Source organism: Excalfactoria chinensis, chromosome 1, assembly GCF_039878825.1.
Source record: "Excalfactoria chinensis isolate bCotChi1 chromosome 1, bCotChi1.hap2, whole genome shotgun sequence".
NCBI lineage: Eukaryota > Metazoa > Chordata > Aves > Galliformes > Phasianidae > Excalfactoria > Excalfactoria chinensis.
In genome coordinates this window covers 123,150,880-123,173,560 of record NC_092825.1, presented here as the reverse complement: position 1 = coordinate 123,173,560, position 22,681 = coordinate 123,150,880, and the positions used below count along the sequence as shown (strand labels likewise).

General features: G+C 40.3%; 1 protein-coding gene across 2 annotated transcripts in view; it reads right to left on the bottom strand.

Moving 5' to 3' along the window:
* Positions 1-22,681, bottom strand: part of SLC9A7 (solute carrier family 9 member A7) — a 67,311-nt gene that overhangs the window by 33,209 nt on the left and 11,421 nt on the right. For both annotated transcript variants that reach the window (XM_072334068.1, XM_072334076.1), the window contains exons 2-5: positions 4,035-4,234; positions 2,655-2,732; positions 1,919-1,995; positions 870-982 (exon numbers count right to left, since the gene is read on the bottom strand). In XM_072334068.1, coding sequence (XP_072190169.1) covers positions 870-982; positions 1,919-1,995; positions 2,655-2,732; positions 4,035-4,234 — 468 coding nt within the window. The remainder of the gene's footprint in view (positions 1-869; positions 983-1,918; positions 1,996-2,654; positions 2,733-4,034; positions 4,235-22,681) is intronic.

Genomic DNA, 22,681 nt, shown 5'->3' with positions numbered 1-22,681 from the left:
CAAAGCATGCCTTCTGCCACTGGAGCGTGCATTTGCACAGGATTTGAAATGGGCAAGACTGCTAAGCATTTACAGCAGTCCTCTCAAAAAGGTTCCAGTCTGACACGAAGGAATGATTTCAGATGTTCCCATATATAAGCTTCAAAAATCCCACGGCAATTTGTTGCACAAAGGCCAGAACAGTGTGCAACCATAGCCTGCTCAGAGCTCAGCTCAACTACAGGAGCTGATTCCCATTTTCACAACAAACAACACCGCGTACATCAAATAATCTGTTTTAAATGTCACAATTCATACTTCATCACTCCATCCCCTGGCCCTGCTCTTACATCAACTCTCCAGACTGATTTGGCCAGCACAGACACCTTTGTGAACATGCTTTGTGAACATTCAGAGGGATAACTCGATTTTCTGCCAAAAAGCTCAAATGACTTTGCAAAAGAGCATTCTTCTCTTTGGATTTGTATAACAAGAACTTCATTTGAAGAAGAAAAAACCCTCAAATATAGCTCTGAAAATATCAGATGTCAGACACAACAAAGGCACAGCAGTCCTGATATCCAATGTAATTTATTTTCAGCCCTAAACTTGAAACTTTGCTAAAAAAATAAGTCTGTTGGAAAAAAAATAATCATAATACTGTATAATGAATAGGAAAGTTAGATTTGCCCCCAAACATACCATCTCATAGTCACCAAACTGATGGAATAGCTTTCACAGGACCCAGAATACATGCATTTCAGAAAATCAGAGATGATAGAATAACATAAATGAAAATAAAGTACCATTAATGTATTCGCGCTATATAGCCAACAATCCAAGCAACAGGATCGTTTTGGAAGGTCATTAAAAATTGCTCAGCAATCTACCTGGATCAGTGGCAGATATTATAGCTCCAAAGAGGAGGCAATCTGTATAATAGAACTTATCAGAGAGCTGTCCCACCAACTTCATTAGTTTCACAACCCCATACATGAGATTCCTGAAGAGAGAGGATAAAACAGTCCAAGTCAAACAAGTTGGCATATTTCAAACAAGCAAAGGAAAACCACGAGCAACAATATTTCAGGTGGGCTTTGTTATGCTGGAGCTCTCTGAGACAGTGCTGCAGTTTAAGCTCTCAAAATAATGTCTCATCTTTTCTCTAGGAACTGAGTCAAGAGTAAGACATGATCCAGTGTACATAAAGTAAGCACAGCATGAAGCCTGTTCATACAACCAGCACAAACTCCACAGGCTGCTTCCTTTTTCCACCACAGGGAACATTTCCATGCTCAAAATTCCCCTTGGTATTGCTTCTCCCAACACAGTACATAGAGAAAAAGCTTTGAACTGAGAAGAACTTTTAAAGTATTTCTCTGTAGTGAAATTGAGAGATGCAAACCAAAGTCACCTATGCAAACTCGGGATTTCTGTATTTCAGAATATCCATGCTCTAAGAACACAATAAATATTAGCTGCATAAGTGACTTCATGCAAGTAAACTAACGTGACTATCTTATACTGAATGTGCGTGTAAATATAGTTAGGTAGATATTCATTTCAGAGAGAGAGACAAATGTGCACACACAAAATAGAAGGGACATCTCTAGAAATTTGATAGCTAAGAATCCATCACAAGTAGTGCCTACAATTCAGAATGAAGGTAATTCTAGCAGGAGTCTAAAAAGGTTTCATTTTGGACTGCAACATAAGATCAAAAACTGAACACCGCGCTTTAGTTCTCTGGACTTGTCAAAAGATTCAAATTTGACAATATTGTTTTGGGGTTGGTATTGCTCACAAGTCAGATCTCAGCAGAAGTTACGCTTTAATTTCGAGTGGAAGTATCAGAAATAACTTTCAAACAGATCACAAAATTAAAACTATCCAAATGGCTCAATGAACTCAAGGGACGGATATCACAGATTTCACTTACCCAATGATAAAACATGAAACTGCTGTTCCTAAAAAGGCATAGGCCAAAATTGACCCCAAATTCCTGAAAAAGTGTCTCTGTATAGAAGAAAAAAAAAAGTTTAAATAAGTAAAATAATAATAATAATAATAATAATAATTAAAAAAAGATAAAAGATAAAAGCACTGTGCACACTGTGCATTATTACACTTGCATTCATTGCTGCATTCCAGAGAAATCCTTCAATTACTGCAATGCAAATTCTGGTATTATGTATGTAGATAGGATATATAGATGTAAGAGTTCGCTTCAAAACTAAAAACATGCACCACATGAGTAGTTTATGGCATCTTCTAGTGAAACAATAATCTGGGCCCTTCCACTACCCAGAGTCTGGAACACCCCCATTAGAGTTCAGTTTTGGGCTTACTTCCAGTAAAATGTACTGCATTTTGGACATTTAACAGCTCGTAGCAGCACATCTTTTAGCTCAAATGCAACCAATGTCGATCTGTGGCAGTGCATAAAGGAAAGCAAATTAGCAAGATTAGATACAACTTAATGTACTGATAGTGGGCATACACACACACACACTTATATGTGTGTATATATGTAGTATAACAGTATGAGCTAACCATCTGTGGAGGTAATCAAGATTTTTCTTACTGATATACACACATGATTGAAATGGAGACTGCATTCCTGAACAGATCAGTCTCCCATTAAGAAATTTTCCACAGAAGACGATTGCACTCACCTTCTTCAGGCTATAACCAGCATGAAAAATAATAGGAGGCAACAGAATGTTGAAAAAAACTTCTGGGTCAAATGTAACCTAAAAAAATAGATAAATAAAATGTGAAACAATCACACACTTTTTAATGTCTTTTTCCTCTTTCATCTTTGACAGCTACTATTTTTGAGTGTCAAAATAACAATCAGTTGGCCAAGTTGACCCTCCAAATTACTGTTCAGCCCTATAAAGATGCAGCAGCAAAAAAGCTGCAACTCTTCATAGGGAACAGCATCTAGAAAAACAACCTTTGCCTTCATCACTGATAGCAGTCCCGCAACAGTCCCAAACATCGTCCCTTTTTTGAAATAAAATTAATTCTAATGGAAATGATGCTGAAAAAGGCATAAAATGGTACATCTTTGTGTATTTGCAGATGAAATTATATTTAGATGTTATTTTTTCTGAGTCTAGTCAGCGCAGCGTTATTGCAAGCCAATCAAGTCAGGTACAAGTCTGGTTTTCTGAAAGTGGAATCACCATCACTTCCAGGTGTTTCAGTGGATGCTTGCAGATACCCATGAAAGACTATACTAGACAAAGGAACAAAACCAATCATTTATAATTCAAACAAGACCTGCATACATGTGAGTCTAGACCTGGTGTCTGAACACAAGCTAGAAGACTAACATGAATGTGTGTACTCCCAGAACGGGGCTCATGTCAGCTCACTTCAGGTATCCGTAGTAAACAGGTACATATAAGCAACCACCTTCATAGCCAGAATCATCCTCATCGTAATTACTGAAAGTATTTTTTAAGTCACAATCCTGAAGCATCAATCCTGTACTACAAAACCTAGCTGTGCTACCCACTAAACAGGCTAAATTCCTGTCACTGAATAAAATAGGAAAGGAAATAGCAGATCTGAGCAACAGTTGATAGATGAGTTTCATTTCTAATACCGGACTGTTCAATTCAGTGGATTACAGGATGCAACCAGCAACTATTTCCTGAAAGTAAACAAATTAAGAAAAACCCAAGGAAATAACACCAGGAAACAATGACCATACATTTCCTTCTGTACTTTATATTATAGAGGGCAGCATCAAGCTTTTCTTGCTCTGCTGGTTTTCATGAATTCTGAAGATATTAGAAGTGTACACTAAGTCTCTAGCAGCAATCAAAGGCTTTGGGAAAGTACTGCATGGTGGTAACAAAACAGTTTTGCCAGCAGCAAAACAGTACAAGAGGTGCTTTTCAATGAAGCATTGAGGTGCTGTTACCACCAAAAACACTGACATTTGATACTACTATTCAAGGAAATTGTAGATTTAAGAGCACCAAGAAGGCGAAGCATGCAGCCAAACAGCAACACATCCACTAGAAATGGCCTACCCTCACCTTTCGCAACATGTCATTTTGCTCCACGTTGTGGATCTTCCCAGGGCTTATTTCACCTTTGAGTGTATATTCGAAGAACTTCCCGCTGACGTTGACCAGCAGGGTTGTAAATGGCCTGTCCTCCTGCGAGCAGCTCAGGGGTTTATCACGGCCGCTGGAAGAGGGAGTGCCATATCTCAAGATTACTCCAACAATCAGTCCTGGAAGAAGAGGATTAAAAATCCATGAAGCCAATTTGATACTCCTGTACCAAACTTCTGAGTTTGGAATATCAACTGAGGTGTAACACAAGAAGCTTACGTATGTTTTGCAGCAAATGGCTACTATCAGTTTCCTGCAAGGGAAGAGAAGCCCCAAGCAAGCACGCTGACACTACTGATGAATTTGTTAGATCTGGTATCTGCTCAAAGAGACAAACAAAATGCTCACTTTCACCTCTCTCCTTCCTCACCCTCATTCACACTTCTAATGTATAAACTCTGAATCGTGCTGCAGGCTGAGAACTGGGATATAACAAACATTTCACCTTCTTCTGAGCAGAACTGAATAAATATAACCAAATAGCGACTGCTGAAAACATACAATACTGAATACTGAAAATATACTTCGCTGAAACTATTTGTTGTAAAATACTGTAATGTAGCAATAATGCAGCTTTCTGCCTGGCAATTCTAAGCAAGTCAACAATGGCAGTTGCACAATCTCCTGTGTACTTGCAAATTCTGCAACTAAAGTTCACATGGCGTGCCCAAAGAAGTCAGCCGTACCTCTTTCACTAAACATAAATAAAGCAAGGTAAACAATGAGCAGCCACAAGAGACGTGCCATTCAGGAATATAAGAATAATTACTCAGGTAGCCTAAAGAAAACCCAACCAGAAAACACTATCAGTAAGAGGAGCATCATTAGCGTGAGCAAATAAATAAAGGTAACCAAATGGAAGAACAAAAACAAACAAACAAAACCCCAAAAAAACATTGCAGAAAAATAAGCTTTTAACTGAGCACTGTTCCTTTTACAACGTACTGTGAAAAACAATATCCCAGCCCTATAGAAGGAATGGGTGAGAATAGTCAGAGTAGTTTTGGTCTGAGAAGAACACAAATTGATATCTCCTTCAAGTCTTCCCTGTTGTCATTAGATAATCTGTGATTTAATCCTCGTTGCAGACAGCTGAAAGGTGATGATGGGTGAGTGACAATAAAGAAATGATCCTTCTGTTGGCAGGTCAGTAGTTAATGCTGGTTTTGCTTTGCGACCCTCACCCTGCATCCATTGATCTCTTTCTCCAGATGGTAAATAAAGTTGACAGATATTAACAGGAGAATAAATGAGGTATAACAAGAAAGGAGCCACACATCACCAAAAAGTGTAACTTTATGGCATATACTACAGAGTAATTGAACCGTAATGAAAAAACAAGCAAACAAAACAAAAAAGATCAACTCCCCATTCTCCTCAGGTTCAGATTAGAAAAACAATATTGATGTAAAAGAAAATACAACGCAATAGCTGTGACACTTGAGTGGGTGGTTATCCTTTGGTCCCTGAGAGAACATAATGGCAACAGATCATTAAAAAGTAATAGGAAGACTAAGATGTATTTTACTTAAAAAACAGGCTATTTATTTAGAAAAGTATGTACTCAAAGAGAACACAAGGAAGTAAACTCTTCAGCAAGACAAGACTACTTACTGACATTTCAAAATGCTGACAATTTAACCACTGAGTTTTAAAGAGCATGTTCCTTATGACCCCAGAGTATTTTACAGCTACGCTTAACTGACGTAGTAAAAATGCAGCTATGCACAAAATGACAGCTTATAGCCAGTCAACTTCAAGCCATTTGCACTGCCTACTATGGCTACAGACATTTTCCACAAACCCAACAAGTCAGACCACCAAAACTTACTGCTATTCTCACTCCCGTCCTCCCTAGAGAAGGCTAGGCTCACACAATGCATCAGGAAGATGTTCAGTCTTAAAAATTCAGCTAACCAGGATCAGCCAAAGCCCTGCAGTAAATAAGAAGCAACAAAGAAAACTCCATATATTAGCTCACATGCAGTGGTGGTACAAAACCAGCTCTATACTGCTACTAAGCCAAGAATATTGAGGAGGATAGACTTAGCAGCCTCTTAGGCTCAGAGAGCATCATTCAGTGAATTCATTGCTAAAGCAGTTGGGAAACCCTTGTTGCCATTGTATCAGGAGAATGCACTACAGAGAAGGATGTGATTATACTATAGAACTGAATATAAATCAGTCAAATATTTTCTCTGCTGTAATAAAGTATTAGCTGTTATTTTAAGTCTGGATTCGAATACACAACAATTATATCCATAACCCATATTTAATGTTTGAGGTTAAATTAACCATCAGTATTCCATGGCCTGGCTACAACAAGCTGCTGGGAAACATCCTGTTTTGTACCCTCACTCTTGATAAAATACCAAACTGAACATCCTTCACATCAAGCAGCACACAGTTTAGGAACATCCGATCCCTGCTGTCAGGCTACTATCTTGCAACTCCTCCCACAGCAGCTGCAGGAAAAAACAACATCAGGATGCAGCTGAGACCAAAGTCTGCAGCTACTGCTTTCCTCAGGGTGGCCAACGTGATGGTAGGAGGCCACCAGAAGCAGTGGCAGCTGGTCAAGGGAAGGTACTGCCAGGGCTCAGTCCTACCTAGAACTGCACAGTGCTCAGTTCTAAAAGGAAATAGGTCTGAAAACACGTGGGGCCCAAGCTGGCCACATAAATGCTATGGCAAATGTCATCAGAGAAAAAAACAACTAGCCAACTGGTCGCTTAGAAGGTGAGTCTCAAGAGAGGAACAGGTCCCTAATCTCACAAAGGCATAGGCATGCTGCTATAGTTAACACACAGTCCACAAAGAGCAGGCTCTGAGCCTTCAAGTGAGTGTGCCAGCTAGGCACCTTTGACAGAAGCAAGCTGCAGAGAGCCTCAAGTCATTAACACTTTCCTAAACAAGCTCAAAGTCCTTATGGAAAACCACAGGGAAGCATTTATGGTTCCAATGAACATCCGCTCTTCTACACAATAAAAAGTTCCTGGACTTCTTAGACCACTTTGACAGACTTTATTCATCTGATGAAACAGCATTAAGAAAGCTTATATCCTCAGTCATCCCCCCAAGGTCCCAAACAACTAAAGACCTAAGAACGAGAGTGCTTTTTAAGCAGACCGAACAGCCTGATTTACAGCTTCAGAAAAGATGCCCTCCTAAGCTGCCTGTCATCGTGTGTTATACAGAGGGCAAGTTCATCCTTTATAAATTCTCTCTAGATGCCTGACTTCAAGCATTTCTGGAACATTAGAGTCACAGTTGCAGAAAAAGAACAGACGAGAATAAGACTTGGAACTGCTCAGTGGGCAAACCCAGTGAGGCACTCTACACTTCCCTTAGCAGCTATTTCTAGGATAACGCAAGCACAAATTCAGTACAGCTCTACTGCTTATTTAGAGGTGAAAGGAGGGATGGAAGTTAGGAATAAATACAAAAGAATCAATATGCCAGCCCCATGCTACCTTCTTCTCGCACTCTCTTCAGAGATGAAGAGTTAATGAAGAATGTGGATCAATAGAGCAAATATTTGAATGCTTGAGAACATCATAGCTCGTCAAGAAGGAAATCTGAAGGGCCACTAAACCGGAACTGCCTTTTGCTGCAGGACTGTTTCAAGAGAAAAAGAGCTACAGATGAGCTATAAATACAGCACAATTTTAGGAAAGCCATAAGTTGCTTGTGGTAACTGTTGAAACAGCAAGTTTGCGCCACTGCCCATAAGGATTCTCTGGAAAGCTAATTTCAGAAAGAATTACTCAATGCCTTGCCTTCAATGCATGACTGGCATTCTCACTTTTAACAGGGAAAGCATTTATGCCACTGCTCTGCCCCTATAACGCTGACCATGCAGCTGGTACATAAAGAACATCTTACTGGAAATGATGTATTAAAGAGCTGGGACTGTCGTTTTCCTTTTTAAAAAGAATCACAAGTGATAGTAAGACCATTAGATTTCAGGTACAGTCAACATCAAGTCAAGAAAACATCATTTTAAATAGTACATTTACCTCTCTTTTCTTTTGAGTCACTGATAAGAGTTAGAATCACAGGATGATTTGAGTTGGAAGAAAGCTATAAAGTTATCTAGTCCAACTCCCCTGCAATGATCGGGGACACATTCAGCTACATCAGGTTGCTCAGAGCCCTGTCCAGCCTGACCCTGAATGTCTCCAGGGATGGGGCACCCAGCACATCTCTGGACAACCTGTGGCAGTGCCTTATCACTCTTATTATAAAAACTTCTTCCTTAAGTCCAGTCTAAATCTCCTTCTTTTAGTTTGAAACCACTTCCTCTTGTCCTATAACAACAGACAAAGAATCTGCTCCCTTCTTTCTTACAGCCCTTGTTAGCCCACTATCAGGTCACCTCAGAGCCTCCTCTTGCACAGCCCAGACAGGCACACATAACCCAGGCCAGAGTTGAGTGGCTCTCCAGCTAAGTTCCCAGCTGAAGAATTAGCCCGGAGATTTCAGGAAGCTTCAACAGCCGGCAAATTTCAGAACTGGAAGCATCTGCACTCCATGACACACAACTCAATCAGTGAATTCAAACTGTGAATCAGTGAACTGGATCAATGGGTGAACTAAAACCTGCTTAGATACTGTTTATTTCATCCTAGAAAAGGCCTGGGCACAGACTACTGGGGTTGTATCCACATCAAGTACAAGTTGCTATAACTGCATTTCTGCCTGAAGGTGACTCAGTGGAGATCTAACTGCTGTTTATAGCTACCCACTGGGAAAACAGAGAAGAGAGAGACTTCAGAAAATGCATAGAGATTAGGACCAACAGCAACCAATGTATTGCAACACACAGGAAGAAGAATAAGATTTAAAAAATACAAAAACCAACAAAGTGGATAAGCACCAGGATAGGCTGTCCACAAAGGCTGTATTATCTCTATTTTTGCACGTAGCAAAGCTCACATAAACTGGCCATAAGCAACATGGTCTGCAGGGGCTGTTTTGAGCAGAAGGTTGGATAAGACCACCACCAGAGGCCCCCCAACCTAGAATGTCCTGTGATTTGCACTCCTTCCTACAGACACTTACACCCCCCAGACAAGTACTTTATGCTGCAAAGAGAAAACATGCGCTAAGAGCAGCAGCTAAAAAATAAATAAATGCAGTGTATTTTGAGATCAGCAGTAAGTCAAGCCATCATCTAGATGGGTAACGCCACCAGCAGAAGGCCCAGTTGCGCTTTAGCACACAGCCTGTCTCCCCTTCACAGCACAGCCAGGCAGGCAGGGCAGTGTATCAGTGTATCTCAAGCACTCTGGCATCACCTTTCTATTGGTCAGAGGCGATGGCAGAAGAAATACTTGAGAGTTAAGGCAAATATTTAAGAAGGACTTCTCCACATGTGAAAGTACAAATGTGGGCCCCTCACTACAAGAAAGACATTGAGGCCCTGGAGCCTTGAGAAGGGGAACGAAGCTGTGAGGGGTCTGAAGCACAAGCCTTATGGGGAGTGGCTGAGGGAACTGGGTTTGTTCAGTGTGGAGAAGGCTCAGGGGAAAACTTATCGTTCTCTACAACAACCTTAAGGGATGTTGTGGTGAGGTGGAGCCTTTTTTTCCCCAAGACAGGAGGTAATGGCTTGATGCTGTGCCAGAGGAGAGTCAGGTTGAATATTAGGAACAATTTCTTGGTGGTGAGGCATGGGAACAGGCTGCACAGGGATGTGGTAGAGTCACCATCCTGGGCAGTGTTTAAGAAACACATCGATGTGGCAGAGAGGGACATGGTTAGTGGACATGATGGTGATGGGTCGATGGCTGGACTAGGTGATCTTAGTGGCCTTTTCCAGCCTTAATGATTCTATGATTCTTCCTCCATTCTCCCAGACTGAACTTTTTACCAACTTGCAGACAAAGATGGAGGAAAGCTTGTCAAGAAGGATGGAAGAAAGCCCTGCTCAAATATCTTCAAAGCAGAAAACCAGAAATACACAATATTTATCACACAACGTATTTTAACAGAAGATGGTGGTTTGTGTGCATTGAGATGCCACAGTTATTTCAAACAACCCAAAGTACCACCAGAGAAAGTACTTTTCCTCATACAGGGGTGGCCTCCAAACTTGACAAACTACACTTCAAATTTCACAGTGATTTATCAGGAAGTTTCAACACTTCTTACAAAGAAGATAATTCAAACATTGTTTCTGAGTCCTCACTGAATATCAGTAAAAGACCATTTTTCAACAGGGAATGGAGACACATGACACCAGGTCTTGAAACCCAAATAAAACTTTGGGGGATATCCAGAATCTGATACATTGAACAACAGACTCTAGGTGACACTTTGTCATTGCTTTAGGATTGTTTTAGATAAGGACATAAAAAGACAGTAAACATTAATGGATTAATGTCACTCGGAACTAATTCTTCCTTCTAGGACATCAAGTGGTACACTGTCAAGGGCATTTTCCTAATAAGCCAAAGCAGGCATAGCTCTGAATTTAAATAAATACAAAGATTATTCAGAAAAAGTTTTTGAGACACTACACAGTACCTAAACATCAAATTAACTTGTTGACTTGATGCTGCTGAACACATGCAACATTGCTGCCTTCTTTAAAATCTTGCTTTCCAGAAAGGCCACAGAAGTGTCTGGTGGCCAAAACTATTGTCTGACTAACAGTTATGTCTGGTTGTTCTGATTTTATTATTATTATTATTATTATTTCTAGTTTTTTGTTTGTTTGTTTGTTTTTCAGGTCATGTCATGTTGGTATGAGCTACAGACTCACATAGCAACATGGTCAAAAGAACATGAACCAAGGAAGAAGGCAGATACATTTTATTCAGTGGTGATAATGGGATTAAAGAATAAATTTAAGATAGCAAAAAAAGGTCATTAAAAATATAACTATCAGAAGACAAAAGACCATGCTGGAATTACAGCACTCAATGATCTGAAATTTAACTGCATTTCACAGTTCAATATCTATACAGTACAGTTATAACTGCAGAAAAATTAGTGTGTTCCAATTTACTGGGAGTGATGAGTAGGCACTATTAGCAAGACAGTAACCACAGAAATGTGATACTAAGTACGCAGCAAATAGGGGACTAGGAAGAAAATGTGTTGCCTCTCCTTCCCCTCCCCCTCTAGAATCTAACATTCATAAATACAAACTGAGCAAAACCCATATATTCAACAGCCTACACTGAAAGCTTGGTCATGGAAGAAACTGCTGACTTGTGGTAAGATATGTGGTCTCTGGTCCTGGTATAAGACTGAGTCAAGGTTCCTGACAACTCCCAACCTCAGTAGTGACTCAGTGGAGTCACGAGATGAGCCACAGAGGACAATTTAAAGAGGCACACTCAACAAAGAAATAAAATACTGCAACTGTAAAGTATTTGTCCGTTACAGATGGCATAAATATTTGTTAGAGATTACCAGTAAGATAAGAGTCTGCAATTAAGTTCTCCCTGTTTGTGTTCTTTCAAGTTCACTTACTGCACAGCCATTGTTTCAGGTAACTTATTTAATAAAGTATTTGCTGTCAGGTATTTTGCATACAATCGTTTTAAATTATTATTTCTACTCCCAGAAATGTAAGTATTCCTCCTTCACTAGAAATCCCAAAGCAGTGAAAATCATACACATACTAAAGCCAAATGCGTTCCTATAAGCACAAGCAGCAATGGGCCACCACAAAAACACCGATTTCAATCACCCTGCAATTGTCTTTCCTGACTCATAAAGAAGTAGATTTGTTATAGAGCAATGAGGGAAAACTCAAACACTGAGGTTTTTTCCCCTAGGCATATTTGGGACCAGACTGGCAGGCACCCCGACAAAAACAAACATGAACAGCCCTATGGTATCTAACAGAAAACTGCGTATTCAATCTTAGTTTTCTACTGCTTTTTTTCCTCCATTTGTGTATATACACTAGAAATGCTTGGCATACCTCAAACAGGAGGCCACAAACTCCCTCAGAGTCCCTCCCCCCCAAAAAAATGTAGACTGTTACCTAAAATAAAACTACACAATATCACTTATCTCAGGCATTAGCAAGAAGTTAAGCTATTCTATAAAAGAAAAGAAAAAGAAAAAAAGCCCAGATACTCATATCCCCTACACACATCCCAATATATCACACCATAAAGCTTCAGCAGCAGAAGTTATTACTGCATCATTGCAAGGAGTTGGGCTTCCATCTGAAACCCAACAGAAACTCATTAAGTAGCAGCAGTCTCCACTGACACTGTCACTTGAGGGCTTGACACAGAGAGAGGTCAGAGAGGGAAGGGGCAGGAAATACAGAATCACAGAATTACCAAGGTTGGAAAAGACCTCCAAGATCACCCATATTTTTCCTAACATCCAACCTGAACCTCCCCTGGCATAACTTGAGGCCATTCCCATATTCATTCCTGCATGGCTTTGGTTTCCAAAGACTCCTTAATAGCTACAAGAGAGCTGTTAACTATAGTTAAACCTGTATTCTTGCTAAAAACAAAGAGTATATCCCAGACAGAGGCCTTTGTTCATTTGAAAAATACTTAAAAGTTGAAAGAGATAGAAGCATATAGAAGCCTTCACCTTGAAAAACACTTACAGTGAGAGTGGGGCAAGTCTCTTCTCACTGGTGACAAGTGACAGGACGAGGGGAAATGGCCTCAAGTTGCACCAGGGCAAGTTTAGGTTGGATGTTAGGAAACACTTCTTGACAGAAAGGGTAGACAAGTACTGGAATGGGCTCCCCAGGGAGGTGGTTGAATCACCATCCCTGGATGTGTTTAAGAGCCATTTGGATGTGGTGCTCAAGGATATGATTTAGCAGAGGGTTGTTAGAGTTAGGGGTACTATGGTTAGGCTGTGGTTGGACTTTATGATCTTCAAGTTCTTTTCCAATCTGGGTAATTCTATGATTCTGGAAACTTCTGATTAGAAGAGTGGACCAAGCAAAGTCTTAAGAAAAAAAAACTGGAAAGATGTATGACCAAGGTGAAGAAACTAAAATCTGCATCAAAAAGGTGTTCAGCTGTTTGAAGGAGAGCTATCCAGCACTTTTTTTTTCTTTCCCCCCAACAAAGCCCTTTTGCTCCAAGCCACATCCGTCTATTAACAAAATAACCTCCTATCTACAGAACAGAAAGTCCGCAAACAGACTGAATTTTCAAGGAATTCCCACCCACTGAGGCAAGCCCCTAACTGTGAAGCCACAAGTAGAAGGCTGATGGATGCTTGGAAGACTGATGCTTGTGGCTTCCTGGGAAGCACATATAGCCAGCGGAACAGGTGGGAAGCAAAAACCCCATTGCTCCCTGTGGACATAGAATCATGAAGGTCAGAAGAGATCTTCAAGATCATCTAGTTCAACAACCAACCCATCACCACCATGCCTACTAACCATGTCCCTCAGTCCCTCATAACAGAAGTCTCATTATAACATCCATTATCCACCTTCATCTCAACACAAGATCTATTCCATCTAGTGGAGCAGCTTTCTCCATACAGAGGTCTCCCAGAGCAGAGATGGGAGTTATGTGTTCTCTCCATGTCATCTTTCTGGGTGACTGCCCTGTGCACAAGCACAGTGTGGTCATGGCCTTCCCACAAACAAAGCACAGCTCTCAATCCCATTTGACAGCTGTTTAACCTACTGATTCAGTTACTCTGACATCCATCCTACTTCACATGCTAGGAATCCAAAGGGGAAAAAAACACAAAAACTCTCCTTAGTACTTATGAACAGCTGAACAGCAGATCAAAGAAATCAACTATTCCTCAATTGTGATTGGCTTTCCTACCTTCAGCAATAGCAGTCTTCCTCTAACCAAGCTTACCCTTATAGTTCCTCACCACCTCCTCACTACAGACCTGAGGCCCAAGCAGTATTTGCTTTGTCTCTGCATCCCATCTCAACTCAAACCCTGGCACATCTCACTAGTGAGGAAAAGATGGTTGGGTACCTATCAGGTAACATCCCCTCCTAGTCCAGAAAGTGCCAGCTGAGATTTAGTAAGATCAGATTTATTTCAGCTGAATACCAGCCAATCCCTGCTGTGTGTTGAAAAATCTGACCCACTGACATCCAAGGCATCTACCAACACTACAAGCACCTGCTGCAAGACCCCTTGGCATTACAGTAGGAAGAATAAAGGGAAGGAATAAAACATTCTTCCAAAGGCTAATCTCACTTAAATGAACAGAACCACAGTGCATTGCAAGAGTCTACATTTATCCTAACCATTTTATCTGATATAGCCATTTATGCTGCCTTTTGGCCTTCCACTGTCATCAAAATATGCACCAAACTTCCTTATCTTTCTTCTCATTACACAGTTTTCATCAATATAATCACAAGCGGTTAACTACTTATGATAAGCTCAGTTATAAAATTGCTGGAACCAATGTGATTTTGAAAGTATTAACTGCACAGCGTATGTATAAAAGCCTGGCAACTGACATGTTTGCCATAAGAAACCTGAACTCCCACCCTCCGCAAAAGTAAAGGACAAAGGACTCACCAGCACCCACATGTAAGGTAATATGAAAGATAACCAGGCCAGGAAACTAAGCACTGCTGCTCACCACACAGATCTGTCCTTGACCATTTTTGCATACATGACTCTATTTTAATCAACCAGCCGTGTTACTTTTCTTTTAAAATATCCAGTCAAGTTTAAAGAAAATACCAAATCAGCTAATTCTGTCTTCACATCACTTTCACTTCTCCAAATAGACTCTTTTCTTAGATTAAAAATGCTTGACAGAATAGTACAACTGCCAGTCACAACAACATGCAAAACCATTCAATGCATTTTGTATAGCCTATAGCTGCCTTCTCAAACCATGAAAACAGAACTCATTTAATAGCAGTGTGGGCTCTGATATCAGATAAATTGCTTTAAGTAACAGAAAATAAATAAATAAATAAATAAATACATAGGTTGATGTAGATAACCGCTTACCCCACCTTGCTGATCTAACATTATTGCTCATAAAGAGAGCTGCCCTCAGAGCACATGGAGTTCTTTACAAAAGCTTCTTGATTTTAAAAATCATATGCTGGTATTAGACTGGTTAGGAGACATGATTATCTGAACACGTGGAAACACACCCCTTGATCATTTACTTTAAAAAAGTACTTACACCAAGATTGTTTACCATATGAATTTGTATGTTAATGGCAGCGCGTATACACTAATTAATAGCAAGCCACAGTGCGTAACAAGACCACAGATTTGCTTCACTGGAGGTAGTTTATCTATGGCAACTCACTGTAAGCTTTTATTTTCCTCCACCAAATGTGGATTTGGTACAACCATCCTGAACATCCTGACACAGGGAGGCCACAGGGACAAGTCATAGAATCACCAAGGTTGGAACAGACCCTCCACGAGCATCCAGTCTAACTATCCATCTGCCACCAGTATTTCCCCACTATATCACGTCCCTTGGTACAATATCTAAACAACTCTTGAACACCTCCAGGGATGCTAACTCAACCATCTTCCTGGGCAGCCTATTCCAGCACCTGACCACTGTTTCTGAGAAGGAAGTGTTCTTACTATCCAATCTCCAATCTGAATCTCTCCAGGCACAACTTGAAGCCACTCCCTGTCATCCTATTGCTAGTTATGCGGGAGAAGAGGCTGACCCCACACCTCACCACAACCTCTTTCCAAGGAGTTGTAGAGCACAATAGGGTTTCACACAGTGCATGACCCGGCACTTGGTCTGGTTGAACTTCATCCCATTAGTCTCAGCCCAGCTAACAAGCCAGTCCAGATCCCTTTGTATGGCCTTATTACCCCCTGCCATATTGACATTTTCTCCAAACTTGGTGACATCTGCAAACTTACTGAGGGTGCACTCAATCCCCTCATGCAGGTAAAATGAATGGCCCTTGCCCAGAGCCAGTAGAAAAGAGTCCTCTCACCTCTTCCCAAGAGCTCAATCTTACTAGCTAATGAAAGAAAACAGTCAAACCCTTGACTTGACTGTTCCTCCCATTCCTACCCCAAACCTAAAATCAGAAGGTAAATTTCTGCCTTATCTGTGTTCTTGGAGCTTCTAAACCTACCAGTAATAGAGCATTTTCATCCAAACAAGTTACTTCCTACCTCCTAGAAGTATGTGCTATGTTTTAACATGGCACAGAGTAGAGTTGTACTCCATAGGCTGACCCTGGATTCCCTTTGTACAGTGCACACTTGAAAAAGCTGTAAGCACTACAAATGTAAGTTCATATTCTACTGACACTGAAGTCTCTGATGTACTAAAAAGACTTCTTATTTAATGATTTGCCTTTTAAAAGCCATTAACAGTATCTAAGAGCTCCCAGAGACTCATCTTTCAGGTTGTTCATCAAGATGGGTGGGGGAAAATCACAGTAATCAACTGCAAACAAAATTAATCACCACGCTGAAACGTAGGCACTGACTTCACTGTCAAACTGAAGTTCAAGGCCAAGTTAAATTCCAGGGATATACTAGAAAAAAAATAAGATGATCTTACAAACCATTTGCAGCTTCCACGCATAACTATAACAAATGGGAAATGAAATAATCAAAGCTTAACTCAAACCTCCAGAAAAGCCTTTCACTATCATAAACATGTCCCAGCAGACAATCAGCAATTCTGAAAACTGTCTCCTGTGTATCCAAAGATAAAACAAGTACTAAAATCATTTCAAGTTTGGAAGTGAAAGTGCTCTGATTTTCACAAATGTTGCCTAAACCAGTTTATTCTAACTCCATATTTCATTGGGATTCCCCATAGATCTGAGCAGGAAAAAAAGAAAAGTTAGTCTTCACAGAGTAGTCTCAGATGCTCCTTTCCAAAGCATCAGTAGACCCTTTATCTATACGACTGTTGTCACTTCACTGATAGATGTGGCTTGCACCTTGTATGCATCTTCTGTGTATCCAGGGACCAGATTACTATAAAAATCCAAGTCCCAGGGAGCCATTCAGCATCAAGTAGACAATTTCATCCCTGAAATTCTTGTGTATCAGGCTTATTGGGTATTATGGCCTGACAAATTACAGAGAAACCAACAAAATTTAAACTTTGCAATCCAATGCTGACAGCCTGAGTGATCTGGACTCTAAGATATACTTACCTTATGCTGTTGCTAATTTTGTGAAAGGTACACTTGTATGAAAGTGTAACTCTGGAGCAAAACATATTTATGTTGGAAAAATGACGATCCACACTTCCAGTTTCTAATTAGTCATTTCATAAAGGCAAGGCAACTTCTGTCAAACAAAATCTGTACAGGTGATTTTGCTAGGCTTAGGTAATATCCCTGTTAATGCCTAGGATTTAAGCTAAGTATCCTGTAAAAACTTTGTGTTGCAATTGTTAAGAGATCACTTATACTAGAAAAACTCTGAGCCAGTTTACCTGCCTCTCCAAAGAGGCCCATACCACAGTTCTGCCATTGGTTAAAAGTGGGAAGATTAACAACAGCTATGAACACCTACTTAAGCTGCCACATTCACCCTGATCAAAACTTCAGCACTGAAGCTCATGGGACACCTCAGACCTATAGATCATGGAACAGAGAGGGCACAATTACAGCTCAAAGAGGGAGAAAAAAGACTGGACTATGATGAGATGCCAGAGCTGAGACAAGAACAGTCACCAACAGCAAACTGCAAAGAAGCTGCAACCAGAACTGCTTGGAGCAGCACTCCTTTACTTCTGCTTCCCCTCCTTGGTAACAGTCATTATTTTATCTCAACTCCAACACCACGCTTTTCTGTAGGGCACTTAGAGCTTCCCACTCTTAATATACAGTGCAGCAATCTTCATTTCAGTTTGCTTTGGAAAACCTCCTCTGCTCCCAAAAAAGAAAAGAAGAATATTGCACTGAGTCACACACCATAAAAATGATGTCCAGCCTCAATCTAACATACATCTGCTGGGATTTACTCTAAGATCAAACGAGTTATAAATCAGAGGAGGCTGCTACACACTAAGCCCACATTCCATTTGGTAACATTTGGAAAAGATACCACCAAAGAGAGTCTTTTCCAGTAGTCTTATAGTAAAACCATGCTGTCTGCAGAGCTGGAGTCATGGCTTATGTCTCCTGGGTGGTGCAACTATAAGGGACTTTTCACAAAGGCCATGACTTCACATTCTTGAACCAAGTATTTAACAGCTATGGTTTGCAAGAATACCAGGCTCTTCAAGCTTAAATGATGCTAAAAGCATACTTGGGATCACACTGAGAACAAAATCCCCATCACAAACATTATAAGAAGACAAATGAAAAAGGCTCAGTGAATGTTTTTCATCTTGTTCTTAGGCCCAGTTTCTTACCTGCAAGATGGAGTAACAGCACTGCCCTGCAAATGCATTACAAGATTTTATACAGTTCAGTGACTCTCCAGTGACTGGAAATCAGATCTCCAAAGAACAGTAAAAGGAATGAGGAAAACTTCAGAAGGGATGTGTGACATGAGACTTCTACATACCACCCACAAGCTCTTTTCCTGAAGCTAAGAAGAGCCTACAATATCAACAACATAGACCTCTCAAGTCAACAAACCCAAAGAAAAACGCAATTTGACTAGCACAGTTAACGGCTGACATGTAGGTTAGGCATGCTAACAGGCAGATGATGTCCTTAGAATTGACACATGCAGAGCACAGGCTGGTCCAGTACATTTTTGGAATCTGACAATCATTGCTTTTGCAGTTTCCAAAAAGCCTGATGAGAAAAATCTCAGTAGTCTACATGACCAGGGTATAGGAATAGTGGACATCATAGACTGATTTTCAGTTCCAGAATTAGCATGAAAGCTAGTTTGCATTAATGTACAATGTAGTCAAGTCCCTTTGCAGTGATTTGTCAAACACAAGTTGGAGTCCATGATTCTTGTGGGTCCCTTCCATCTCAGGATATTCTGTGATCCTATGACCTACTAAAATTATCAAAAAGGAACATAAAAGAAAAGTTATCTGATGTGAATACAGCGATGTAAATCAAGCCCAGCAGATAACAGCTTAGCAACTGATGTCTACAGAAGCAAAGATATTCAATTAGCAACTTTGATCAGCAATAATAATAGATGGCCAGATGTCAGGAAAGGCAGTCACATAAACTCCTGCCAAATCAGGGAACATGCATGCACTCGCAGAGATATGCAGAAAAGTACATTGCTATGCAAGGTGATTTCACTGAAAATCTGAATTACAGCAATATTAAAAATACACACTTAGATGTATCACAGAGCACTCAACCAAAACACCTCATGTGCCAGATTCCACAGTGAAAATTCAAAAAACCAAAACCAAGCATTCTTCAGATCATTATATTTTGTGTGCAATAAATAATCAATATTAACACAAGTGTTATGTTTTGTCTGGGCATTTCCTAAATCATCGAGCAATGATGGAACTGAAAGCCCTAGTCACGAATACAAGTTTACCCTGATGTGCAGTCAGTGCCCGGCACAATAGTTAACAATACATAACAAAATGCTTTGCAGAAAAACTCATTCTAATTCCTTACTTTAAGTGATGTTGTACTATACTCCTAATGTTTGAAGTACTGGTAGTAGCTAAACTAGATTGCTATACAAAGAGCAAGCTGTTAACATGCCATTCTATTTAGTTGGTCTGGTACAGGAGCAACTGTGAAGTCAACACATGCTACACAATAGTATAGCAGCTTCCCCATGACCAGTTACTCCTCATCACCACAGTACCTAGAAGAGAATAATATCACTGGGGATAGGACCACTGAAGTGCTTTATCAGAACACCATTTACTGTCAGCCACCACGTCAGAATCAGCAAAGCAAAATACCCAAAGCATGGAACTCTTGGTCACAGTACTAATCCTACCTGGGAACAGGAGAAATGTTTCAGGCTCCAGAATCAATTCAAGTACTAATCAAGATGATAAGGTTTTTCTTCTCCACTGTTCCTGGTATAACAAAAACGCAGCATCCCACTCAAAACTGCAAGTAGCTTTTTGGTAAGACCTGTCTGATAAGTCAAGCACAGCCAACAATGGAAAGTAGAACTAAAATCTGAAGTTACGAGCTTTTACTGAGAAATAAACAAATCACACTTGAGTGAAGGATACACCAGTACATCAAATGCTGTCTTAGAATATATTCCCTCTGAGTACTCTTTTATGCTTTTAATAAAACCAGTATGTTCCCCAAAGCTAATGTTTTTGCCAGCCCAAATACATCACAATATACTGCCAACTGAACAAGTGTCTGGGACAATCCAGCCATTGATGGCTACCGGAGTTCATCATTCCACTTGTTCTACATCCTTCACAGATGCAGTAAGCCTTATGAATGCAGGCTTTCTTTAGATTGGAAGGAACAGCAGTGGGGCTACAATATAAACCCATCCAAAGAAAATTCAGGCTTTTCAAAGCATCTATTGAAGATCTGCTGATCTGCACAAAGGTACATGCTCTGAAAAAACAGGAAAATAGAGGAAATTAAGTAAAAAAGGGTTTGCAAAGCACTAGAACATCCAGGTGCTGAACTTCAAAAGCTGCAGAATGCTTCTGTATAAATACAGTTGCTTTGCACCCTTGCTCCCAATTACACTATAATGATGACCTTTCCTCACCCATTTTTACCTGGGGATCAATAGCTCACAGAAGGAGGGAATGACAAAAATAGAGCTAGGTTACTGGTATGCCAAAGTGCTCTTACAGGGCACTGTGGAACATTCTGCTGCTTCTACACAGACAGTGAGTTCATGTCAGGTCCTGACACTGATAACGTTCTGAAACCATAACAATTAAAGTAGCTCTTAAGTTACTGCTGTGATGTCTATTCATGCCAAAGACTTCAAGAGAACTTCCACATCAAGGAGCCTTCCCTCAGCAGCAGGCAAACCAGCTGCTACAGTACTTTTGCTGTAACACAATGTGAATAGAATACCATCTCCCAAATTCTAAAAATAGACTTCACAGTAAACCGGTAGATATATATTCACTGGAGTTCTTAATTTCAAAGCTTTTAATAAGGCTGTATCAGTTTAAGCATGAAAATTTGTTATGAAATATGAACTGGTTAAGCAACAATAAATGGAAGATCAAATTAGGGAGCTGCTCCTTACAGGAAGTTGTTATATATAAAGGATCAGTTTTCAGATCAGAGCTATTTATCACACTGAAGCAACTGGACTATTTGGACTACCACTACATTATTTATGTCAGAAGAAAATATTTCAGAAGCAATAGCAGAACACTGAGGAAAGCTGGATGCTACAGGATGGTTGTAACAGCAAAATAGATGTGCCCAGTTACTCATACCAAATGCTGACAGATGGAACTGCAAGATCATTGGAAAAGCATTCGTCAGATCATAATCAGCCCAGTTCTATACCACAAATGTAGTAAGTAGAAACATAAAAATACAAAAACTAGAAGGTATTGTATGTATGAAACCTACACATTCAGAAACCGGGCACTTCTGAAAGGCTTTTTTGATCAGTATAAGGGAAGAGCTATAGTGAAATCTGGCTAAAAGTTAACAGGCTGAACCATGTTTGTATCACAATGGTAACTAAAATCTTGCACCAATTTAAAAAGAAAGAAAAGACCAAGAAAATCTTATGAGTAATGTACTAATACAGATGCTCAGTTTAGGCTGATGAGCAGCAGTAGCCTAGCCATTCCCTTGTTCCCTGCTATTAAGCCATCCTTTCAGGTTTGCTAGGTGTGCCAAGCAGGGTAGGTATATGAAGGAAAAAAAAAAAGGAGTGTTGTAAATAGATGACTAAAAATGTTTTTACGGGCTGAGCAATATAGTCGTGTTAGTTGGGAGGTGGTGCAACTGGTGCTGTGCTCTAAGAAATTATAAAGTAGAATACTTAAGGTGGGAAATGACCTCTCAGATCATTTAGTTCAACTGTCAGCCTATCCCCACCATGCCCACTAGCGATATCCCTCAGTGCCACATCCATACCTCAGAGGATGGTGACTTCACCACCTCCCTGGGCAGCCTGTGCCACTGCCTCACCACTCCTTCTGAGAAGGCCATAGAGCTCCACAGCATAAACCTGGCCTTGGCCAGAAGCCTCTTCCCCATTTAAGCTCCTCAGGAAAAGTGGTGGCCATTTCCACCACCCCCAAGATTTTCTATTTATAGTCACAAAAACTTGAGGTTATTGGAACGTTACCCAAAGACTATGTAGAAAAGTCTGCCAAATAGCATTGGAACATCCCAATAAAAAGCTTAAACCACTGATTTTTATTTTTTTTCCTTTCAAGAAAACATCTTTTTCAGCCATCGTTTTTCCACCCCCAAGATAAAAATAAAAATTACCTGTTTCCCAGAATACTTTAGTCTTCATCAGCCCATTTCAATAAGTCTGACTGAATCTACTGCCTCCTCCTTGGCTAAGTCTCCCCTTGCAGACAAAGCTCATTCAGGCATTTCTCATTGCTGCTCTCTGTACAGCAAATTCTTCTGGACAGGGTGGGCAACCTCTTTGGTACCAGCTAATCACCTGTTCACTGAAGTTCACCATGAAAGGGCTACACCCTCAAACATGTCAAACCCCAAATCATACCTAGATTTTTCTGGTCAA